General features: G+C 39.5%; 1 protein-coding gene across 1 annotated transcript in view; it reads right to left on the reverse strand.

The window, feature by feature from the left end:
- Positions 1-1,551: 1,551 nt before the first annotated feature.
- Positions 1,552-25,088, reverse strand: part of WT1 (WT1 transcription factor) — a 53,791-nt gene continuing 30,254 nt past the window's right edge. The window contains 5 exon segments of the mRNA XM_049780696.1: positions 1,552-1,720; positions 4,522-4,614; positions 6,513-6,602; positions 9,927-10,077; positions 13,031-13,127. Coding sequence (XP_049636653.1) covers positions 1,599-1,720; positions 4,522-4,614; positions 6,513-6,602; positions 9,927-10,077; positions 13,031-13,127 — 553 coding nt within the window. The 3' untranslated portion in view covers positions 1,552-1,598.

Consider the following 25,088-nt stretch of genomic DNA (forward strand, 5'->3'; position numbering starts at 1 on the left):
CCAGGAGTGATTTCTGAGTGCAGAGCCAAGAGTAACCCCAGGTGTGGCCTAAAAACCAAATAAATAAATGAAAAGACCAATTCCCAACATGCCACTCACAATGCCCTCTTCCAACCATAGCGAAATACAATTCCTTTACTATGAGAGATGAAGGTTGGGCTCCATGATGGTTTCAGGAATGAATCATTGTCTCCTGAGGTTCCTCTAAGATACATAAATAGTGGTCAGGATCAGGAATGCTTAAACTAGTGGACCTGAACATCTGTGATACCTTTTTGCTTGCATAACAAAGTTTCATCTGGCTACTATATATGAACACAAGAGATGATAGATCTTACCGATTCCTTTTGAATTGATTTTAATTGAGAGCAAAGTGAAAAATGCAGGTTACAATTTTTTTTTAGTGTTACCAGTACGTTGTATGATCAACACCGATACAGTGATGCCTCTAATCTTTATACATTTCCTAATTTTAGATGTCAAAGAGCATATCATTACCAGATATGTATATATTTACATGACAATTTCAAGCAACACTAAATAACAAAAACTCCCCCTTAAAAAAATACCACACACACCCTACCACCTTTAAACAATGGATTTCCTCACACTAGTCTTCTTTTTCTTTGCAAGCCCAAAGTTTATTTTAAGTTATTTAATAATCTTATCAGTTGAGATCATGAACTAGTCCATTTTTCAAAAGAAGAGTCACTTTAATTTTTACAACTTAAAGCCACATAAGAAACACGGTTCTGTACACTCGGGGACACCCCAGATGCTGAAAAAGAACTCCTTTTCCTTTGTGTGAAGAGCTTTAAACATCTCTGAAGATGAAGAGAATCACAAATCCAAAAAAGTCACACCTAAACACAAATACAACTTCTTAAATCTTCAAGCATGATTTCTTAAGAGCCCTGTGCTCAGGGTAACACCGTAGGAATCAGATTGGTTAAGACGCGTTTATACTTCTGTACAAAGGTACTGGTGAGCTCTGAGTCTTTCTTCCTGGCTGCTTGGAAGGCAAGAGTTTTTCAGTGACCTGGTAGCCCTGCATCCCGCCTGTAGGTCAGCAGCCGGCCTAACCTCGGCTATGTCAAATGGCTTCCCCCACAGCCTTCCTCTCTGATTTATTTCTTGCTCTTGCTGTTAGTAAATGGAAACCATGACAAAGTTTACATTAGCAGACACATACACATGCCCCGGTCTATAAATATTCTATGATGGAAAATGGAACGACAACTCCATTCCTACTGAAAAAGAGGGTAAACGGAGGAGAGAGTGGGGTAACAGTTCTTGACAATAGCTCTTCTTAACAGTGGGAAATCCAGATCAACTGGTAATTTTGTTGTTGTTGTTATGTTTTAACTAACCAGAGACCATCAACCACTTTTCCAGGGCCTGCAAGTTGTCTAAATGCAGGACTGAGTCCCACTCAAAAGACAGAACTGGTGGGATTCAGTAGCCAGTGTTGTCTCTGAAGCTGGATAGAGAGGTACAGCTATGTGTTTCTTGGAGAGGTGAGTGAGGAGGGATCTGAAGTCTCCTGTGAACGCCTATTCTCCTGCGTTCTCTGGTTGCTGGGATGGCCCACTGGGCCCTCACAACGCCAACTGAAGTTTGGTCATGTTCCTCTGGTGCATGTTGTGGTGGCGAACCAACTCGTCAGACCGGGCGAACTTTTTCTGACAACTGGGCCACCGGCAGCTGAAGGGTTTTTCACCTGTTGACACAATGGCCAGTCAGAGGTACTGTGGTGGAGAGTCTGGGCATAAGTTCCATTACTAAAGGTTCCCAGCTAGCTCCTCCCCCAAACCCATGCCAACTTCCCTCTCACCTTCTTTCTCTTTTATGTAATAACCCTGCAGCCCTAAGGGTGGGAATCATTAAGAGATGGGTGAGGAGGAATGAGTCTAAGCTACAGGGCATGTCAGTGTAATTCATATCTAACTAGGTATGAAGGGGATCCTTTGTGGTTCTCTCTGTTGCTAAGACTTTTGTGAACTGTGTGCATGTTTTCCCTCTGCTATTTGAATTAGAGGAGTCATACTTAAATGGTTTTCAAGGACTTATTAGTATCATTACCTTGGATATTATTATTAATAATGATGAAGCTGATTCACCATTTAGTAGTAGAACTAATGTAATATGTCATATTGGTTTTTATAATTAGGCATTTTATTTTATTTTTTTGTGTTCTGGCCCACACGTGGCAAATGCTCAAGAGATTACTTCTGGCTCTGCACTCAAGAATTAATCCTGGGGCGGGGGGCAGAACAAGAGCAAAGCAAGTGAGAGCATTGGCCCTGCATATGGCTAAGTCAGGTTTTATCCCTAGCATCTCCTATGTTTCCCTGAGCCTGAAATGATTTCTGAGCACACAGCCAGGAGTACCCTCTGAGCACCACTGGGTGTGGTTCAAAAGCCAAAACCAAAACAAACAAAGAATTACTAGTGATATGCATGAGGGACAATATGGGATGTCAGGGATTGAACCCAGCTCAGCCACCTGCAAGGCAAGCACCCTACCCTTGTATGATCTCTCCAGTCTCGAGTTGGGCATCTTAAAGTAAATCAAAGATACTAGTTTGCCTGATATTTGTTTCTAAGTATTACTTAGAACATAACTCCTGTAATACAGAAGGTTGTTGCCAAGCCATGGTTTATAAATTTGTGTATGTGTGTTTAGTTTTTATGCTAGCTATCAAACCTACAACCTCATACAAGCAAAGTATGCACTCTTACACTGAAACTCAGATTTGAGATTTTTAACAAATATGCCCAAAGAAGGCTTCTCAATCTAAAGATCTTTACAAAGCTCTTCCAAGCATCCTTTTGCAGAGGGCAGACAACTAGCAGATTAAAATGCCAATTCTGTATCAAATCTTAGACATTTTGAACACACACATATACAAATGTACATTCTCCTATATGCTCCTTATAAAGTCAGAAAGGAAGGCATTATCCTTCTTTTACAGAGAAGGCTGCCATTCATGAAGTAAAACCAGGGCAAATCTGTGTCATCCCTCCCAACTCTTACTGTAAGGGACTCTACACCATTTTTTTTAGTTTTTGGGACATACCCAGTAATGCTCAGGGATCATTCCTAGCTCTGCACTCAGGGATCACTCCTGTGGTGCTTGGGAGACCATAAGGGATGCCAGTGATTGAACCTGGGTCAGCCAGGTGAAAGGCAAATGCCTTATCCTCTCCAGCCCCCATAGTGGACTCTCTTTTCTTTTCTTTTCTTTTCTTTTTGGTTTTTGAGTCACACACTTTGGTGACCAGGGGTTAATCCTGGCTCTGTGCTCAGAAATCCTGACAGGCTCGGGAGACCATATGGGATGCCAGGAATTGAATCAAGGTCCATCCCAGGTTGGTCATATGCAAGGCAAAGACCCTATCAATGTGCTATCACTCTGGCCTCCACAGTGTACACTTAACTGCAATTTTCTCTGAAGGAAACATTCTCTGAACCATCTGGATTAGAGATTTTAGACAAACTATTTCATTTCTGTATGTCTTGGCCTATTTGTAAAATGGGGATACAACATACCTTCTCTACCCTTTTGTTATTGCTGTTGTTTGATTAGGGAGATGAGATTGGGTCATACTTAAGTGTGCTCATTGGATTAACATTGGTGGTATGCTTTGGATCATCTGGGGTGCCAGGGATTAAATTTGGGTTGAACACATATAAGGCAAGTGCTATCTGTACTATCTCTCTGGCTTCTTTCTTACTTGTATTATAAGGATGTAATGATAAAATGAGATTACACAAAGCCAAAAGCAGAGGGAACCCACCACAAAAGAAATGGCACTTATTTCATTGTAAATTCAACCAGCTTTGGCAGTGAGTGTCTGTGTGTCCTCTGGTGTGGGAGGAAGAACTATTATTCTGGAGCTGAGATGAGCAAAGTATAAATAGGATTTCTAAAGCCTTCATTCTAAACAGTGCAAGGATCCATACTGGGAAATGTGGACTTCCAGAGGATCAATGCAGCTGCAACTGCTACTGCTATTCTGGAAGGCCATTGATCCTATCCATATGGGTGATTAAAATGTGATGTGACGGGCCGGGAAGGTGGCGCTAGAGATAAGGTGTCTGCCTTGTAAGCGAACGGACCTCGGTTCGATCCCCCGGCGTCCCATATGGTCCCCCCAAGCCAGGGGCAATTTCTGAGCGCTTAGCCAGGAGTAACCCCTGAGCATCAAACGGGTGTGGCCCAAAAACCAAAAAAAAAAAAAAAAAAAATGTGATGTGACAAACTGTAAGCAGTGGAACTTGGTGTCTCTCTTCCTTTACTGTTCTAATGCTGTTCTCATCATTCTCCTACGCTCTGTAGTCCTACCCATTATACCCCATCCCTTCTGAACTACACCATTACTTAAATATGCCTCACTCCCTCTAAAAAATCCCAATCTGCTTAGCAGGTGTTTTCCCCCCTCTCCCATTGCAAACTACTTCACTCAACAGTATTTACAAAAATAATGAAAAATAAATGTGAAGAAAAGTTTACGCACTTGTTTTACCTGTATGAGTCCTGGTGTGGGTCTTCAGATGGTCGGACCGGGAAAACTTTCGCTGACAAGTTTTACACTGGAATGGTTTCACACCTAAATGGACAGAGAAGGTCTAGCCACAGCCCTAATAGTGTGTGGGGGCATCACCTGCCTGGTTCTGAGGATCCAGGCATATTTCCAGCCACACCTGCAGTGTCTGCCTCTTCTGTAAGTTCCCCAAAGATCCCAGGCCCAGCAAAACCTCCTGATTCTGTAGAAGCCAATTCTGTGCCTTTGAAGGCCTCCTGTTGTCAGAAACAATTATTCCTTAACCACAAACTCCAGCTTCTCAATAAGCTTAGTGGGATCTGAGGCCAAAATAACAAATTATATTCTGCTACAAATTGGATTTGCCCTCACCACAGTGTCCTTCACTAAGGTCCAGTGTGTGTGGCAGCAAACTGCTAGTGAGATTTCATTGTTCTGTGGTTCACAGAAAAAAAATATAAGATGTGTCCTTCAAGGAGGAAACTGCACTCTCCAAGCAAGTGAAAGCAGAGATTAACAGATGGGAATATATTAAGATGAGAAGCATCTGCACCTCAAAGGAAATAGTGCCCAGGATACAAAAGCCACCCACTGAGTGGGAGAAACTATTCACCCAATACCCATCAGATAAGGGGCTAATCTCCAAAATATACAAGGCACTGACAGAACTTTACAAGAAAAAAACATCTAATCCCATCAAAAAATGGGGAGAAGAAATGAACAGACACTTTGACAAAGAAGAAATACAAATGGCCAAAAGACACATGAAAAAATGTTTCACATCACTAATCATCAGGGAGATGCAAATCAAAACAATGATGAGATACCACTTCACACCACAGAGAATGGTACACATCACAAAGAATGAGAATAAACAGTGTTGGCGGGGATGTGGAGAGAAAGGAACTCTTATCCACTGCTGGTGGGAATGCCGTCTAGTTCAACCTTTATGGAAAGCGATATGGAGATTCCTCCAAAAACTGGAAATCAAGCTCCCATACGATCCAGCTATACCACTCCTAGAATATACCCTAGGAACACAAAAATACAATAAAAAAACCCCTTCCTTACACCTATAGTCATTGCAGCACTATTTACCATAATAAGACTATGGAAACAACCAAGATGCCCTTCAACAGACGAATGGCTAAAGAAACTGTGGTACATATACACAATGGAATATTATGCAGCTGTCAGGAGAAATGAAGTCATGAAATTTTCCTATACATGGATGTACATGGAATCTATTATGCTGAGTGAAATTAGTCAGAGGGAGAGAGAAAAATGCAGTATGGTCTCACTCATCTATGGGTATTAAGAAAAATGAAAGACATTCTTGCAATAATAACTTTCAGACACAAAAGAGAAAAGAGCTGGAAGTTCCAGCTCACCTCAGGAAGCTCACCACAAAGAGTGATGAGTTTAGTTAGAGAAATAACTACATTTTGAACTTTCCTTATAATGAGAATGTATGAGGGAAATGGAGAGCCTGTTTAGAGTACAGGCGGGGGTCAGGTGGGGAGGAGGGAGACTTGGGACATTGGTGATGGGAATGTTGCACTGGTGATGGGTGGTGTTCTTTAAGAAAAAAAAAAGATGTGTCCTTGTGTCCCCATATCTCTCTGTCTCTGTCTCTCTCTCTTTCTCTGCATATATTAGAGACAATATCCAGCAGAACTGGTTGTGGACTTGAGTAGGCCTGACAGTTCCATGGTGGAGACTCCAGGTCCACACATGCATGAGGGAAGGGAGATGGAACTTAGGGCTTTGTACATGTAAAGCATGTGTTCTACCACTTGAACTCTCTTCCTGTTTGCTCCTTCACTTTTCTTCAGCTGAAAACAATTCTAAAAGACCAATAATAGGGGATCCAAAAAGTAGAATTCATATTCATTAACAAAGAGAATCACAAAATTCACTGTGCCCCAGGAACATACTTGCAGTTAGAAGTGAGCCTTACAAACCTGTATGTCTCCTTTGGTGTCGTTTGAGCTGGTCTGAACGAGAAAACCTTCGTTCACAATCCTTGAAGTCACACTGGTATGGTTTCTCACCTTGGGGAAGACAGATTCTATTTGAAAGATGATTCCGGAATTGGGGTGATTCCTTAAAGAGTCTCTTCTATTGGAACTGAAGGGATCCCCAAATGCCCTAGAGTTTTTCAGGGCAAACTGCTTGTGGCAGTGGGAAAACTAGTTCACCTATTCACAGTTTTCATAGACAGTGGGCACAGAGTAAGGATGGGTTGAAAGGATTCGCTCTCAAACTCACAGCAGGAATTAGCCAGAATGAAAAATTAAGTGCTGGGGTCTGACACTAGGACCACATTCAGCTCTATCACTTGAAGCTCTGCCTTTTCCTTCTCATGAATTAGAGCCAAAAATCTAACAACACCATGGATTTATGAGCAGATTGATACAGATTGTTCATGTAAAAAACTTAGCCCAATGCCTAGCACACACACCAAAACTTGACAGAGTATTTTTTTGCAAACAATAAACCAAAAATGTCTTAAGTCACAGACTGAACTGGAGGCAGAGTTCTGGATGTGCCTTGTAGAAAGCCCCATGAAATAAGTGTTTCATGTTTTATGGCCTAAGATTTGGTGTACTTTGCTACTGACTTCTCATTCCAGCATAAACATCCCCATGATTATAAGACATTTAAATTGAATCAGAAGCCAAAACATTTAGAAAGATCTCCAGTATCCCTTTATCCAAGCAAAGTCAAGTTCGAGTTGATTAAACAACCTGTCTCAGAAGGAAGAAGTTCGACCTCTGTTCTCCAGTGGAGGATTTTAGCCAAACATTGGAACTGAACTCGAAGAATGCACTGGACAATCGGCTCTTTCCTCCTTCTGAGAGTTCTGAGCCATGACCTTCAGGGTCAAAACCAAGTCTTCATGGGAACAGTCAGGTTTCTCTGCTGTGCGGCTGTTTCCATCCTGTTTCCCTAGTTAATCTGCTCTTCCAGAGCTCATTTGTAAATTCAACATTGCACTTTTCTACTTATCAAATGGTCTTTGTGGCCATCTTCACATTCCTATTAGTCAAAAAGTTTTGTATATCCCTCCCAAATTATACTTCTTCTGTGATGATTTCTTCCTTTGTATTTGGATAGAGAGATTTTTCTCCTCTCATTACAGAATATATTTGTAGAATCTTAAATGTAGTGGGCTGCATGCAGCAGGCCTGCCTTTCTCTATTGTTTAGACAGCCCTGAGTGGAGGATGCTGCATTGAACTGTTTCCATCATCCAATCCAATGTCTTAGGTTCATTCCAATTCAGTCTAAATTCTTTTCCTTGTTGTTCTGTTTCTGCCTTGTTTTCCTTTCTTCTGTCGAAACTTACCAACCCTGTGATGGTTAAGACAAACCATTCCTCTTCACAAGAAACCTCTTGGGCAACCCTTGCTCTTTGAACTTTTCATCTTCTGCATAATCTAGTTTACTCTAAGAATATAATGCATAATTTGTACGCATTAGTTCTTATACCTCTTAGCATATCCTAATTCAAAACCAGACCATAAATTCTTGGGAGGAAATGGATTGTGACAGAGGGTTTCAAAGCATATGTTCACTTTCCATATAATCTATGTCTAGATGATTTTTTTGTTTTATGTTTAAAGATTATATTAAATAATTCATGTAAGAAAATATCTGGCACTTAAAGTAACATAAAATTACTAATAACCTGAATCAATATCATAAACAAGTAAAAATTATATCCTTTTAAGAATAGTCAGAATTGGTAAGTTCTAGCCTGTACTTGTTTTGTACTTATATGAACTTCTAGAAGATCCCTATAGGTCTGATATTTTGGCCATTTGGTATACTGTATTCCATCTACACATCACTGAGTCCTCACTACTTTCCTAGATGCTATTTTCCCATTAAAAAGATACATAATCTGGGCCTGAAGAGATAGAACAGCGGTGTTTGCATTGTAAGCAGCCGATCCAGGACTAAAGGTGGTTGGTTCGAATCCCGGTGTCCCATATGGTCCTCCGTGCCTGCCAGGAGCTATTTCTGAGCAGACAGCCAGGAGTAACCCCTGAGCAAAGCCGGGTGTGGCCCAAAAACCAAAAAAAAAAAAAAAGATACATAATCATATAGCTTTTGATATTCTTCTTTGCATTATTCCTAGCAGAAACCTTCCCATAAATTATTATTATTATTATTATTATTATTATTTTTATTTTTCTAGTGGACCTACTTGGAGACACATGTAAAAATATAACATTACCACTAGTTCTCTTATTTTTAGCCTCAAAGCATAATGTCTACTGGCTGTGTACTTTGGGTTATACCAAAATCCATCTCTGGAATGCAGTAACTTAGCAAAATCTAAGGTCTCAAGAGGTCTGAACATAATTTTCTTCCTTACTCAGCTTCCCAAAAGTAAAGTCGGCCGGCAGTAATAACAAAATAATCCTAACAATGAATAAAGCTAATCTATTACAGAAAGGAAGACACCAACTCCCTTGCTGGAAAAACTTTTCCCTGTAGGGGAGATGCAACCACAAAACCATTATTAGTATGAACAAGGCCAAAAGGCAAACAAAAGGCAAACATCAGTGAAATGGCTTTTCACATTCCAGGTGCCCAAAATCTAGATGAGGCTAGTTCTCTTTCTCAGTAGCAGAACACTTCACCTGCATAAAACTGCTTTGTTTATCACCATCAAAAAAAGATTTTTAAATTTGAACCTACAAACCATATTTCCATCTGGATGTGGTTGGTTACTATAATCCAATTTCCTCTGGACCACATTAAGTACTATTTTGTCTTTAATCCATTCAGAATAACTCCTGAAAGTTTCCTGTAGATTGGGATCTGGGTGATCCTAGGTCTTCCTTAATCTTATGATAATCTTTCCCAACAATCTCTTAATTATTAAATTGCAACTACTCAAAAACCCCCAAGCTTGCTTCAGTCATTAGGGAGGCTAATATTTGCTTATTCAGAAACACAAATATACAATAATGTATTAGGTGTTGGTTGTCATTTACTCCTTTCATTCCATTTGATCTGAAGATCCAATTTAGACTTAACAATGACATAAGGCAGGCATTTTCATATCAATTTGCTACATGAAGCAAATGTAATTCAGAGAGAATTGCTCATGGGCTTATCACTTGGTGATGGAATCCAGACTCAGACTTAAGTCCTCAATTCTGTGGGATTCTCTTCTTACCACACTGTCCTACCCCTCCTCTTCAGGAGAAAATAGAACAGTCTTGCAACTTTCTTCTATCACTTGACCTCATTTCAACCCCAGAAATCACCCGATTTGGTGCTAATACAGTAGGAAACAGGCACCACTGAACTCTCTCTGCACAAAAGCTACCAAAATATGGAAGGTAAAAACATGCTTACCAGTATGCTTCCGGCTATGCATCTGTAAATGGGATAGCTTGAAATATCTCTTATTGCAGCCTGGGTAAGCACACATGAAGGGGCGTTTCTCACTGGTTTCAGAGGATGACCGGACGAGAGTTGGGGTTACTCCAGGAACACGTCGAACATCCTATAGGTACATAGAAAGAGAAATGGAGATTTGATACCACACTTAAGTACATACATCAGACCTGAGAGAAAGAAAACATTGGAGTATAATCCTCCCAAAAGGAAGACAAATACAAGACTGAAAATTAGTCCTTGGCCAGACATCCACAACAAACATCATTAATTACAACAGGTCAAAACATTCTCCAATATAGTGCTCTCAAAGTATTGCTATGGTTTTACCAGAACCAGTATTGGAAACATTTCCTTGGGATTGCTTATCCAGAAAGGCTAAGAAAAATATTAGAGGGGCTGGAGAGATAGTACAGGATAGATCCAGGACCTAAGGTGGTTGGTTCGAATCCTGGTGTCCCATATGGTCCCACATGCCTGCCAGGAGCTATTTCTGAGCAGATAGCCAGGAGTAACCCCTGAGCACCGCCAGGTGTGCCCCCCCCCCAAAAAAAGAAAGAATAACTGAAAGAACTTATTCATTCCATTGCTCAACTTTTCTACTGGAAGCAAAAAAGTAAGGAAATTCAAGTAAAAAAAAAGTAGAGTTCTATTAGATTTGGAGACATGGCCATTAGACCTGGGGACCAATATGAAGTGATGAGAAAATCCTTCTTAGGAAAAAGTCAGGTTAATAATTAATCCCAAACTAGTCAAATCTTCCACATATGATTTAATTTACAAAAAAGCCCTGAGATTGGGGTTCTCTGTGAAGGGAGGCTAATACCACTAGACACCCATGGTATATCCAATATCATCTTTTTCCAGTGATACCAAAAGACAGTGTTTCAGTCTTCCATGCACTTTACTTGCTCTTGACCCCCTTTATTTTGTGGGAATGTATGTGTGTCTAAAAACTTTGCTATTAGGCCACAGAGGCCCAAGACAGTACAGTGGTGGTAAGGCCAGCCAGCTGTATATTCAAGACAAAATATTAGATAGGAAACAATACTAACCTGATGTGTAGTTTATCAGAAGTTTTGACAGTGAGTCTTACAAAATGGACTTCATAAAAGGAATGGAAAAGGAACTTTTAAATTTTTCTTTTACAGATGGTAATGCGCTATGAAATTTAGTTGTTGATGTCACTGAAGATATTTGGATGTTTGTTAAAGAAATGAATCAATCATTTTATGTCTCCACTAGATTTCCCTATTTTAGTAACCCATATTTTTCAGTTCTCATGAGACAAAAGAGCATAGTATTCTATGGCATAATGTTTCTGGAAACATTAATCAGAGTATCTCCTTTCCCCATGCATCTTGTGAAAGCCTGGCTCACAGACAACTTATTTCTAGGGAACTGACCATTCCAGTGAGAGTATCATAATGGTCATTCATGTTGCCAAGAGTGAGCCAAATGCGGCTCAAGTCACCAATGCAAATGCTTGGGTCCTGAGTAGTCTTCTCAGGACTACAAAACCCTCAGAAAGGCTTTGCAGATGTGGCTTTCATAGAGTTTTCTGGAATTTTCTATGATGTTTATTTACTTTTTTACTTGACTTTCTTCATTCTCCTTTGAATCTCTTATCTCCCCCAAATGTCATAGCTCACATCACCTAAGCAGCAGAATACACAAATGGTGGCTAAAAACAGGAGTGCTGGAGATGCAGATTTGTACAAGTATCCTTATGTTACGATATCTTCCTGGTTATGTGGCTTTAAACAAATAGCATACCTTCTGTGGGCTTCAGTTTCCTCAGACATAAGGTGGAGATAATAACCAATCTCAGAAAAGAATCCTGAGGATTAAATGGAAGATCTACATACAGATATGGGAGAATCTTAAATGCTTATCACTAAGTAGAAAAATTCAGTCTGAAAAGGTTACATCCTCTGGGTCTAACTATATGGCACACTGAAACAAAAAGGACAAAGAATGGCGATGATGAATTCATCCATGGCTGTTGAGGGGGGAGAGGAAAAAGAGAGGAACAATGGTTCACAGGGCAGTGACACTATGCTGTGTAAACTACTGACAATAGTTGGCAATGATCTATCAATAAAGACTCATCAGTTGTAATAATGCATCCGATCACTTGCAATATATGTTAACATATTGGGAAGAGGAAAGTAATGGAAATTGTGTTTCCAATACAGTTTTGTTTTGTTTTTGATAAGCCTAAAACTGGGGCTGAAGAATATAGCACAGTGGTAGGGTGTTTGCCTTGCAAGCAGCCAATCCTGGAAGGACTCTGGTTTAATTTTTGGCATCCTAGATGGTCCCCCGAGCCTGTCAGGAGCGATTTCTGAGCACATTGCCAGAGTGCCAGCAGGTGTGGCCCCAAAAGAAAAGCAAACAAACAAAAAAAGCCTAAAACTGCCATAAAACATTAAGGCTATTTTAACTCTGTATATAAAACTTAGCACAATAATCGGGATAGTCACCGTTTCTGAACATGCCTGTTGTCATTATTATTGGTGTGGTTAGCAATAATAAACAACAAGATTTCAATGTGGAGTGATAAAAATCTGCCTTAGCGCACTTTAAAAATGCCAATAAAGGGGCCAGAGAGATAGCATGGAGGTAGGTAGGTAGTTTGCCTTCCTTTCAGAAGACAGTGGTTCAAATCCCTGCATCCCATATGGTCCCAGGAGCGATTTCTGAGCATAGAGCCAGGAGTAACTCCTGAGCACTGCCAGGTGTGACCCAAACAAAACAAAACAAAAATGCCAATAAAGTCAAGGATCCAATTATCTCTTCATGCCAGTTAGCCCACCCCCCTTCCAGGAAGGCAGATTAAGCAGAAAAATGTAACTGGATATGAGATGCAGCACTCTGGACTGAGTTAGAATGTGGCTGTATTCTCCCTTTTACCCAGAAGCCACCCTACTATCATGAAAACTTGAGCCCACGAAAACAAACTTAATCAAGTCTACGTGGCCATTAACAAGGAACTACAGGGTTTTTGAGACATGTAGGAGCTAGCAAAGTCCCCAGCCTGCCGAGGTGTTAGTACTCACCTGGATACCTCTGAAGACACCATGTGTGTGTATTCTATACTGGGCACCACAGAGGATGGGTGTCGTGTGGTTGTCATTCTCATACCCCGTGCTGTGGCTACAAACACAAAGAATGGAGAGTGGGTTCAGGAAGTTTCACTCATGCCATTTCGATACATGACTTCAGCAGGATCTCACAGGATTGCAGCTGGTTTCTTTCTTTCCAGATCAAAATTATTTTGGAAGTATGACTGTGTAAAGGCGAAGACACTCAATACTTGTGACATGCTTTTCAGACCCTCCACCTGGCTCAGGTCCTCGCCTGCCTTAGGACTTTGTCACACAAGCCTGGAGAAGTTACTATTCAGTATGACATGCCCAGTAAGAAGTTGACCATTTATAGAGTAGGGTTGACTGATATAACAATCTCAGAAATAAGCAGATGCCTTACGTTCCACATTAAGAGTGCAAGATTTTTTTCAGCACCTCATGACTCAGTTTTTACCAGATAGTACCAAGGAAATGATGACACTTACAAGAAAGGATGCTACATCCTCTGAAGTGGTGTCATATATCTGTGGCTTAGATTAACTTAACTCACTAATTTAAGCCCACCCACAGATGAATATTGGAGCCTTCTCCAGGATTAGGTTGACTCATCCTAGTCCCCTAGGATATGCAGCTAAACCTTGATCTACTCAAGAGAACTGAGGAGTGCACACCATTGAAAAGAACAACCTAGAATGAGATGGATGATCAGGTCTCAAAATGCTCTCTCCTTTCAGATAAAAACTGGCCATCTGTTCTGCAGCTATCTTACGTACAAACGGGCAAGTGAGGATTCTTACCCTGTTAGGTAAGCAACACATTACAATCACATTTCATCATGCGAGTATGAAGGGCCAGAGTCTGTGAATGAAACACTGTTCTTTAAAATGAAGCAGCTGCTTTGCAAAATGTATGGTAGACCCCCTCCCTCAAAGACCAGCTATCATACCTTTGTAACTCAGAAAACTTACTACAGGTTGTGTTCCTAGCAGAAACAAAAATATTTGTATAAAAACATGTACATCAATGCCTGTCTTGCAACTGGCTCACCCAGATTCCATTACCAGTACCCCATATAGTCCCACAAGCCCCAACAGGAGTGACCTTTAGGCACAGAGCCAGGAATAAGCCCTAAACACCACTGAGTATGGCCACCGAACAAAAGCATGTCCACCTTGATTATCAGCCATGTTTTCATAATAACCTCAATGTCTATTATTTTAAAAAAAAAAGTTATGTCATACAATGGCAGATAACTGGTAATAAGAAGGAATAAAGTACTGATTCATTATAATGTGGACAAACCAAATACACATTCACAAGAAAGTCAAACACAAAAGTTGACCTAATTTATACAAAATGTCCAGAATAGGAGAATCTATAAATTATTAGCAATTGACAAGAAGGTGAAGAAAAGTTACTTCAGAAAATGTACTAAAATTTTAATAACGGTTATACAACTCTGTAACTACACTCAAAAGAGATTCAGTATATTGAATTCAGATGGACTACATGGTACACAGACAGACATAAAGTACACCCAAACATACACTGTGAAATATATAAGGATGCTCTTAAAAATACCTCTGGGGTGGGGGTGGAGTGATAGCACATTGATAGGGCATTTGCTTTGCATGTGGTTAGCCCATGACAAACCCGGGTTTGATCACTGGTATCCCATATGGTCCCCAAGACCACCAGGAGTGATTTCTGAGTGCAGAGGCAGTAGTAACCTGAGTGCCACCAGGTGTGGCCCAATAAGGAAGGAAGGAAGGAAGGAAGGAAGGAAGGAAGGAAGGAAGGAAGGAAGGAAGGAAGGAAGGAAGGAAGGAAGGAAGGAAGGAAGGAAGGAAGGAAGGAAGGAAGGAAGGAAGGAAGGAAGGAAGGAAAAGACCTCTAGGCAATAGATTGCTCATGTACCAGCATTTTTAAAAGCCTTTAAGTACAACTGTCATGTGAGAAGTTTTGTCCTCTCTGTTACTAGAGATTCCAGAAAGACAGACAGCCTGGCTGATTAACCCACTTCATCTCAAGTTGTAGGGACATCCTGGGGCTGGCTCAACTCTCACCCAAGTAGAGAACTTTGGAGGAGATGAGAATCTTGCCTACATGACTAAAATGTCCACATGTCCTGGAACCACCGCAGCTGTGGTATTTCATGTTTCATTTTGGCTCTAAGCTTTTTACAAAAAAAGTATCTGTCTCCTTTGCATGAGCAATCTTAGCACTTTTGAAAAAGGGGAGGATTTTCTGTTTCCCTTCACATTCTATACAACCTGCATCCACATCCTTCAAATGATTTTTGACCTTTCTGAGAGGTGAAGGGTAGAGGAGAAATGCTCCAAAGAGCTGAACCAAGATGAATCATGTAAAAAAAATGGGGGAAAGGTCAATTCCAGACTACATATTTCTTTCTGAATTGCAGAATGTGCCTTCCTTCATTTTAAATCTATAGATACTGAAGTGAAAGGAGATGACAGTAGTGAGGTGGCAGCAGGAAAGGGATGAAACAAGAATGGTGTTTCTAGAACTTTCATAGCTTTCAATGCTGTGAGAGAGGTTGATCTACTTAATTAAACCTTTTATGTGAATCCAAAATGTGACTCACACATTTTCTATGACTGTGAAAATTTTCTGTAGGTAACATAAAACTGAATCATTTGAAAGAACTGACATAAAAAGGGGAGAAGTAATGACTCTTGTCTTGGTAGCTCATTTCTGTATAGTTATGTTCATTTCTTAAAGTGAGGTAGGGTGTGGAAATAGTTTTTCTTTAGGTTATTTGTTTTAGCACAATGCTTAAGGAAAAAAATTTTGTATCTATCAAGATATAAGTCAGCAAGCAAAATGTAACCAGCACTAAGACTGTCCCTGCCACATAGGCTACTAGTCTTTTGCCAGGTCTCTGAAAAAGACAGTTGGGTCCCTTATCATTGGTTCTGTAAATACATAAGATAAACACCAGTGTAATTCCACATTGTAGAAACTATAATTCAATGTTCTTCCCCATGTCTGCCCAAAACATCAAATCATAACATTAAATATGAGAGACTCTTGGCTGGAGAGAGAACAAGTGGACACAGAACTTTTTCTTTTCTTTTCTTTTTGTGGTTTTTGGGTCACACCCAGCAGTGCTCAGGGGTTATTCCTGGCTCCAGGCTCAGAAATTGCTCCTGGCAGGCACGGGGGACCATATGGGACGCCAGGATTCAAACCGATGACCTCCTGCATGAAAGGCAAACGCCTTACCTCCATGCTATCTCTCCGGGCCGCGCAACTTTTCTTGTATGTGACCAACCTGAATTCAATCCCTGATACCCCAACATGGCCCCAGAACACTGTCAAGAGTGATCCCTGAGTGCAGAGTCGGAAGTAAGCTGGATATAGCCAGGAATAAACTAGACATAGCCAAGTATGGCCCTATAAAAAAAAAATTAAATGTGGGAAACTTCAGTAAGTAAAAAAACAACTTAATGGTTTTGGAAACACAATCTAAAAAAGGTACAAGACAGCTACAATGAGGCCCATTCAAAGCTTTCCTAACTCATCCTCAATACATAGCAGACTAGTGACTAGCTTTCAAGGCAACCCATCTGATTTGGGAAAAGCTTTAATTGTTAACAAAGTCTAAATCTGCCTCATTTCTACTTTCTAGAGAACCAAAGCTACCTCTTCTATAGCAATCTCTGTGTCTATTCTCTGCTCTGTGGTAAATTAGAACTGAGGACAAAGACCAATTTACTCCTCTACCCATCTTTTCAACTTAGTGACTGAAGTAAGATGCAAAGGTGCAAAGTCAAGGAACATACCCTAAGACAGTCAATACAATTTCTCTTCCACATGATAATGCTCTATATATTTGTGTTCTGTTTTTGGGTCATGCCTGGTGAACTCAAGTCTTACATCTGGTTCTGCACTCAGTGACCACTCCTGGCAAGCTCAGGGAAACAGACTGGGTATTAGATATCAAATCTAGGTCACTCACAGTCTAGGTAAGTGGCCTACTTTCTGTACTATCTCTCCAGACTTTGCTCCAGGTATTTGAAGAAGGTGATTCAGGGTTTCTCAACTATTAAAATGTGAAGGGGATCTAATTTCTTAACTAGCTGTTAAGTTATAATTTATCCTGTTCACTGTTATTTCCTGGACTGGTGAATTATAATAGATTCCAAACACCCAAGAAGGAGACCGGAGAGATAGCACAGCAGGTAGGGTGTTTGCCTTGCACTAGGCCAACCTGGGTTCAATGCTTTGGCACCTCATATAATAAATATCCTGTGGCTGCCAAGAGTGATTGCTGATCTCGGAGAGCCAGTAGTAAACCTTGAAGATGCTGGGTATGGCCCCAAAAACAAATTAAAAAAAACAAAAAACAAAAAACAAACAAGACTCCCAAATCTCCAGAAAGGTGTTTTTCTATAAAGGAAAAAAAATGAAGGACTATCTGAAAAAAGAACATCTTTACACACAATAAAATGACACAAATGAAAAGAATTAGGGCACATAATTTATAAAAAGGGGTTACCTCAGATTTTCAAAGCCAACATTGTTAGTCAAGTATAACACAATCCATTTTGCCCACTGACTGCCATGGTGCAATCCTTGGGTAGAATTTTCACTCTCATATAGATAGAACATTATTATTAAGATAGTTAAGAAGAGCACATCTCATTTAGCACTCAGGTCAATGGTCTTCCACAGTTTGATACACATACAGACATGCACACATGCTTATGCCCGTCAAGAATACAAACCCAGCATTGAAAGATAACACACATGAACCCATAATTGCTAGACCTTTCCATTCTCCTAGGAAAGTTCAGAAATATGTACCTTTGTATAATATCACCTGTTATTTAAATTCCAGTGAATAATTTCAATTCATCAGATGAAATAAAGCCTGCTTCTGGTCAACCAGTCCCCAGATTGCAACTTCTGCATTAAAGCATGACCAAATGAGTCTTTAGTTGTAAAGTAGAAAATTCTAGTGTTGCCCCTCAACACATGGCAACAAGACAGGCATGATACAGATTCTTTGGAGACCTAGTCTAATATCTTCTAAATCCTTTAAGGAACAAAATGGCGATAAGGCAATAGGCAGAATAAGTGTTGCTACAGCAAAATCCAGACATTATCATCTATAGGTATCAGGATTTTCTTCCACGCCCACTTGATGTCTGAGTATAGAAATTACAGAGCATATTTACCATAGTCAATTCAATTGCATTAATATATTACCACAAATTTAGTGGGTTTTAAACAAAACGTAACATTCTTTTAATTCTTTAGTAACCTCATCCAAAGAAATCTCTCCTCGCGGGGCAAAAAGTTAGATCAAGGGCTTCAGTATGTACTTTGCAAATTTAAGGTTGAGTTTGGGTCTAAAGTCATATGTCCTCTACGCACCATGAGGTGTAGCACTAGTGGCCCTGCAACACTACCATAGCACCCAGAATATTGCCAAGAGGGGTTCATGACTCCCCTTATGAGAGTACTCTTCTCTAAGGATATAGGCAAGAGGTGAGTAACCATCAGAAAATTCTCTTATCTGCATTTTATGAGTTTGGTGATGGAGAGCTATAAATTGATCATATTTTATCTGTAATACCAGTTTAGCAGTCATTAGATCTCTTTAGACAAATTCAGACCTCAAATTCAGATCCTCTGAGACTGATAATTTGTTTCCTCCCAGTCAAACTCTAAGGGAATCAAATGGTAAGGAAAGTACAGTACTCATCTATGTTGTACACTCAGTAAATCTTACTTAAATCAATTTTTATTTTATAGCAAAGAATACTGAGATTAAGAGACTGATTTATCTGCTCAAACAAATGACAAGTGGCTGTCCCAGGGGCACTCAGGGTTACTCCTGGCTCTGTGTTCAGAAATTACTCGTGGCAGACTCAGGAGACCATATGGGATGCTGGAGATTGAACCTGGGTCAACCATGTGCAAGGCAAATGCCCTACCTGCTGTGCTATCACTCTGGCTCCATCAGGGCTTATTCCTGATTCTGTGCTTAGGGATCACGCCTGGCAATTCTCAGGGACCATAATCTTTCCTTAGGATTGAAGCAAGGCTGGAAACACGCACGACAGTGCCTTACCCACTGTATTATGTTTCCAGCCTCTTGGGTTCCCCTTCCTTCAAAACTGCTCGCTAGTTCTGAGATATAAACCTACCTGGTGGAGGGCTAGAATGATATAGTATTGTGGGTAGAACACTTGCCCACAGCTGACCCTAGTTCAATCCCCAGCACCATTTATGATTTCTAAGAACTACCAGGGGATTTCCATGAGCACATAACCCTGAGTACTGCCAAGTGTGCCTCCCACAAAAAAATACCATTTATCCTTAGTTCTCTGCTATCATCAGAACTCCTGATTCCCAGCTCTTCTGTTACAGTTATATCAATAAAATTAGTTATGTTGAAGGCTAAAATGTGATGGAAGTAGGGAGGACTAGAAAATGTGGGGGTTGTAAGGAAGAGCAAATTTGAGATATTCCTCAAGGCTAGTCATGTGGCTCAGTGGCAGTGTGCATGGGGTTCAGACACTGGCATTAGAAAAACTCATTTTAATTGATTCAAACAAATAAACAATTCCCTCTTTGGACATATCAGCTTCTACTGTGAGCCAAAATATTTATTTTGGTATTTAAAAAAAAAAAAAAGCACAAGGCAAACTAAGAGAAATGGGTAGTTTAGCCACAACAAAGGAGCTGAAACCAAGCACAATTTTACACAAACATTTGTCCCTCGATGGGATAATAAACTAAGCAGAAACAGTTATCAGCAGAACATACACCTCGTGACTTCATTTCTGGCAGTGGTCTGGACCATACATTTTCCTAAACAGCTTGGAAATGCTGAAAAATGTATCCTGAGAAAGTTTGCTTTTCCTCGACAGCTTTAAACTACATAAACATGTGTCCTTAGAAAGTATACAAAAAAGAGAAAAATGTGTCCCTCATACAACACAAATGATGAGCCCTCTTTATGCTAAAAACCTGTACATTGGTGTTTGCTCCAAAAAAAAACCCTCACCTTTGAAGAGCAGCATCTTTAGAAATGATTAATTTTGATATTCCACAGGCACAAGAAGATTAATAAAAAGGAATTGAGGTTTTACAGATGAGGAAAACCAGAGCTACCCTAAAATGCCTTATCATCAAAAGAAGTGAAAGAGAAAGAGAGAAAAAGGAGATTAGAGAAAAAGAGAGAAAAGGAAAAAGAAAGGAGAGGGGAGAGAAGAATGAGAAAGAGGAGAGTAAGGAGATTAGCCAGAGTACTGAGATTGAAAAGAGAAAGGAAACCTAGAAAAAGGAGAGGAAGAAAGAAGAAAAGTCATTGAAGAGAGAAGAGCCAAAGAAAATTTTAAAGAAAATTAGCCATTGATTAGACTCTTCAAAATTGGGTAAGTCTCTTGTGTCTGTCTCCTACCTCTAATCATGGCCAGATGGGTATCCTACCCACCACTCACCTCAACACTCCCGTTTTCTCCTCTCTTCTCACCTTTGCAGAGTCCAGCAGATTGAAGGAAAGCACATGGGAAAATGTCAGTTCCATATGACTCTTAAAATAAAGGAATTTACCCATCAATCTATCTTTTCTCTCCTGTGTCCCCTTCTCAAGCTTCTCTGGATGCATCCGCACCCGATTCTTTATGGTGCTGAAAATACTTTCTGCTGAAAATCTTGAGAACCATTGCTTCAGTCTAGAGAGCAGTGTGTGGAGTGCAGGGTGAGTAGTGCACTGGACATAGGTTAGAAAAGGGGACTTTCTTAAAGTTTAAATATAAGAGATGAGGATGATCTGCCACTACTCCTCACTCTTGCCCAAAACAAGAAACACAAGTCTAATATAGCCTCTAGACTTAACTATCTGTTTGTAAGAAACAAAGGGGCTTACAGATAAGCATCACAAGAACATCCTGTCTTCCCTGTCTCGGCTCTCTTAGTACTTGATTTTTTTTTTCAGGCAGGCTCAATCTACCCCAGAAAAACTAGCTCAAAATTTTCACATCTTTATCTTCCCAAGGAAATCAAACTCTGTTGGTTCTGCACCAGCAACAACAAACAAAAAGTTAGGAAGTCTTTGATTAGTAAGATTGAATTAAAAGACGAACACGGGGACTAGATTACCTGCCTTCCACACATATGGTCCCAAGTTCTATCTCTGGTACTGCATGTCCCAACCCCACATCCTGAACTGCCAGGTGGAGACTGGATGCCCCCAACATTGCCAGACTTGAGCAGCTGAATTGACACTCAGGTACTTCAAGGGAAGCTCACTAACCCTCCCCCCTCTCCAAAACAAACAAACAAACAAAAAACAGATGGGATGTCCTTTCTACCAACTGACTGGTTCTGAAAATGCATCAATGAAATGAAGATACAAGACAAATCGGATGTAGAAAGTGACCCTATACTGACCCTGTACTATAAGGAATTTAGCGTTTTATTATAAAGAATTCAGAGAGAACAAGCAATGAAATGAAACAAATGCCAACGAAGTGACACTTCACAAATGTTCACAAGCAGGGGGTTGAGTCAGAGATAACTGCAGTTGAAGCAACCAATTATAGAGGATTTAGGAGTTAAAGAATCAAGAAATGGGGCTGGAGCAATAAGAAAGCGGTAAGCATTTGCCTTGCACATGACTGACCCAGGATGGACCTTGGTTCTATCCTCCTCCGGCATCCCAAGCCAAGAGCAATTTCTGAGTGCATAGCCAGGAGTAACCACTGAACGTCACTGGGTGTGGCCCAAAAAAAAAAAAAAAAGAGAATCAAGGACTTCTTTTGGAAAGACTCATTGCTCACACCAGAATACTTAGGTTTAAACCTTTACCAAACAATATCTCAATGTTGGAGGTATTTTTAAAAATTATATTTAAGCCCTCTTGTAAGATCTGCCTTGAGAAAACAAAAATCCAATAATTTTGTTTTTATTTCCAAGAGATTTTTGCAAGTATTCAGTAATATCCTATATTCTAACACCATGGCTTTTGGCTCCACACAAATATTATTTTATTCTTTGCCTGAGTGAAATGAACTAAGAGAAATATGGTACCGGTATTATCAGCAATGTCACACAGCCATTCTTTTGTCAATGAACATATCAAAAACCAAAAGATTATTCTGCTACTGAGAATATTGAAAAAAGGCAAAACATGCTTTTCTCTAATCCAATATGAAAATAAAAACCAAAACATAAAAAATGTTAAATTTTATTGAGTTAAAAAAAAAAACCTGTATCATTATGACCTGGTAATTCAGAGGTATTCATCCCTCAAGATTTATCTACTGCTGATCCTTGTATCTTTATGGCATCCAGTTCTTCTTATATTCAGAGGAGAGAGGACTCATCCCACCATTTTTCTCCATTCCTACTTCCCTCACTCTCTCATTCTCTCCCTCCCCTCTCTCTTTCTTATTTACTTTTTCTTTATTTTTGAACCACACCTGGCAATGCTTAGGTCTTACTGTGCTCAGGCTGTACTATGTTTCTGCTCCCATTTTACTATTTCTCACTTTAAACTTTCTACTTTATTATTTCTTTCCTTGACTTCTCCCCATCCATGTCTCTTTCCTCTAGTAATAGTCATCTTTTATTTTCAGTTAACTAAGCCCCACTAAACCTGCCCTCACACTTCAGGAATAAATATGTGCCCACAGTCTGTCAATCATATCTCACACTGTAGCTACATGATTCCACCTAGGCCAATCAGAGCCTTCTGTAATTTGTTGTTGTTTGCTTTTCCTGGTGAAGAACTGAAAGAGACCATCTCCTTGGGACGATAGAGTTGTAAAAATTGTGAGAAATATTTTTGTCAGTGTAGACTGAACCTGCCTGAGCAAGCAGCAAGCATAGAAGAGAGCAGAGACAGAAGAGATAAGGTATTCTTACAACACTAAGCTACCTCAAATCAAGAAATGAACAATTAACAAGATATTAGAAAATTCAACTTTTTTTTTTCATTCAAAAGGATTTATGCACACTACTAGTTATCACGGCACTCAGTACAACAGGCAAGACTTGGAATCAACCTACACGTCCAACAACAGATGAGTAAATCCTGAAAATGTGGTACATATATACAATGTAATGCTACATAGCTGTAAGGAATGATGCAAGCATGCAATTTGCTGAAACATGGATGGAAATGGAAGGTATTATGACAAATGAAGTAAGCCAGAAAAAGAATATACATACATGTGGTATTTAGAATAACTGCATGAAGGTATGTGATGGTTCAAATGGGAGTTGTCTAGAACACTCTTGGGCCCAGAGTATAGTGAGGATAAGGAAAAAAATAAGTGGAGAAAAGAAAGACAGATGTGAAATAACGGGGGGGGGGGGCAGGGGATAAGGGAACTCAGGTACATTTATAGTTTTGATAAGAAAAGAATTAAATATCCAAACCACAGAGTCAAAACAATCAAATTACAAGACCCAAATTTTAACAACGAAACTTAACATGGCAGGCTGGGGCAAGAGTGGATTGGAGAAGAAGTATAGGTTGGACTCTGGATTTGGGGAACACTGGTCAATGGAGGTTTGACACTGGTGGTGGGGTTGGTGCTGAAACATTATATCTCTAAAAAACAACTATGAATAACTTTGGAAATCACAATTTTTAAAATAGAAAATATTTAATTTAAATTTTTTGAAAAAAATAATTTGAATAATAGCCCTACTCAAAATAAAGTAGTATTTTTTCGGGTGCTTCATTTAACATGTTCATATTTTATCAGTTTCTTCTTAAGAATTTCACTTAATAGATGTATTATGCATGTTATAATGGTTCCATTATATATTTGCCTTTGGTTACTTTTGTTGCTCTTAGGACTCTGTATCATTAGATTTTGCCATTTTAATTACAATACATCTTGGTGTCAAAAAAAAAAAAAAGAGAAATAATCTACCTTTTGACCTGTTTCTTTCACCTGTTTTAGAAAAAAATGTTGGTTAATATGTAATCCCATAGTTATTAACAGGTTAACAAAAATCATTTTTCAATAAACATATTAAAGCATTATTATGCCAGTGAGTAATGATTCCTTCAAATTATCTCCCTTTGAGAGATACCCACTGGTTGTAACCATGCTATTAGCTCTAAAATTTATATATAAATTATATATTTATATATAGAACTTTTATGATTTATATGATTTACATATGATTTATATTATACATATAAATGTTTATATTTATAATTTTATTCTTCTTTTCAAAGTTTCTTTTTATTCTGAGTAATTGTGTCTTCACTTTCTAAGCAATTTATTTCTTCATAGGGCCATAGGCTGTGTGGCTAATAGATATTGTCAATGCACGTGTGTATCATCTTCTGAGCATCAAGCTTTTTTCACCACCGGAAGTGGTTTGCAAATCTCCTATAATTGACCTTTTCTCTCTGATTTCACACTAAGAATAAAGTTGATATCTATAAAGTATAATTGAAGCCCGAGGCTCCAAAACTAGGACCTAAAGAGACAAGAGACACGAGTCTGGAAGTAAATGTTGATGCAGGAAATAATCCACACAGTGAAAGGGTGCAAGAATGGGTTCAGGAATTCTAACACTAAAGCTAGGATTCTAACCACACAAGCCTTCTGCTACTAAAAATGAAAGCAGTTTAGTGGAGGAAAACTGAAGAATGAGCCACTTCCTTTTTAAAACACAGGTTTTTGTGTGTGTGTGTGTGTTTTTTTTTTTTTTTTTTTGCAAAAACCAGCCCACAGCCTAGAGTGGGAAAGGAATACCAAGTAGGGAGAAATCCAGTAATTCCATCACCAGATCACACCCTAGTGTGGTGTCTGAATACTCATTAGGGTCAGACCAGTAATCCAACAGTATGTGATGCAATTTTCCATACCATGTTAGGGTAACAAAATCCCCCCCAAAAATGTGTATGGATCCTAAATACCAAGGGCAGGTTTAAGTGTAATTTTCTTTCTGATTTCAATATACAAAATGGGAACACATTGTTACAGACTACCTCACCACCCGTGTAAGAAGAATCTGAACC

The sequence above is a fragment of the Suncus etruscus genome, chromosome 9 (assembly GCF_024139225.1).
Source record: "Suncus etruscus isolate mSunEtr1 chromosome 9, mSunEtr1.pri.cur, whole genome shotgun sequence".
In the NCBI taxonomy this organism is placed as follows: Eukaryota; Metazoa; Chordata; class Mammalia; order Eulipotyphla; family Soricidae; genus Suncus; species Suncus etruscus.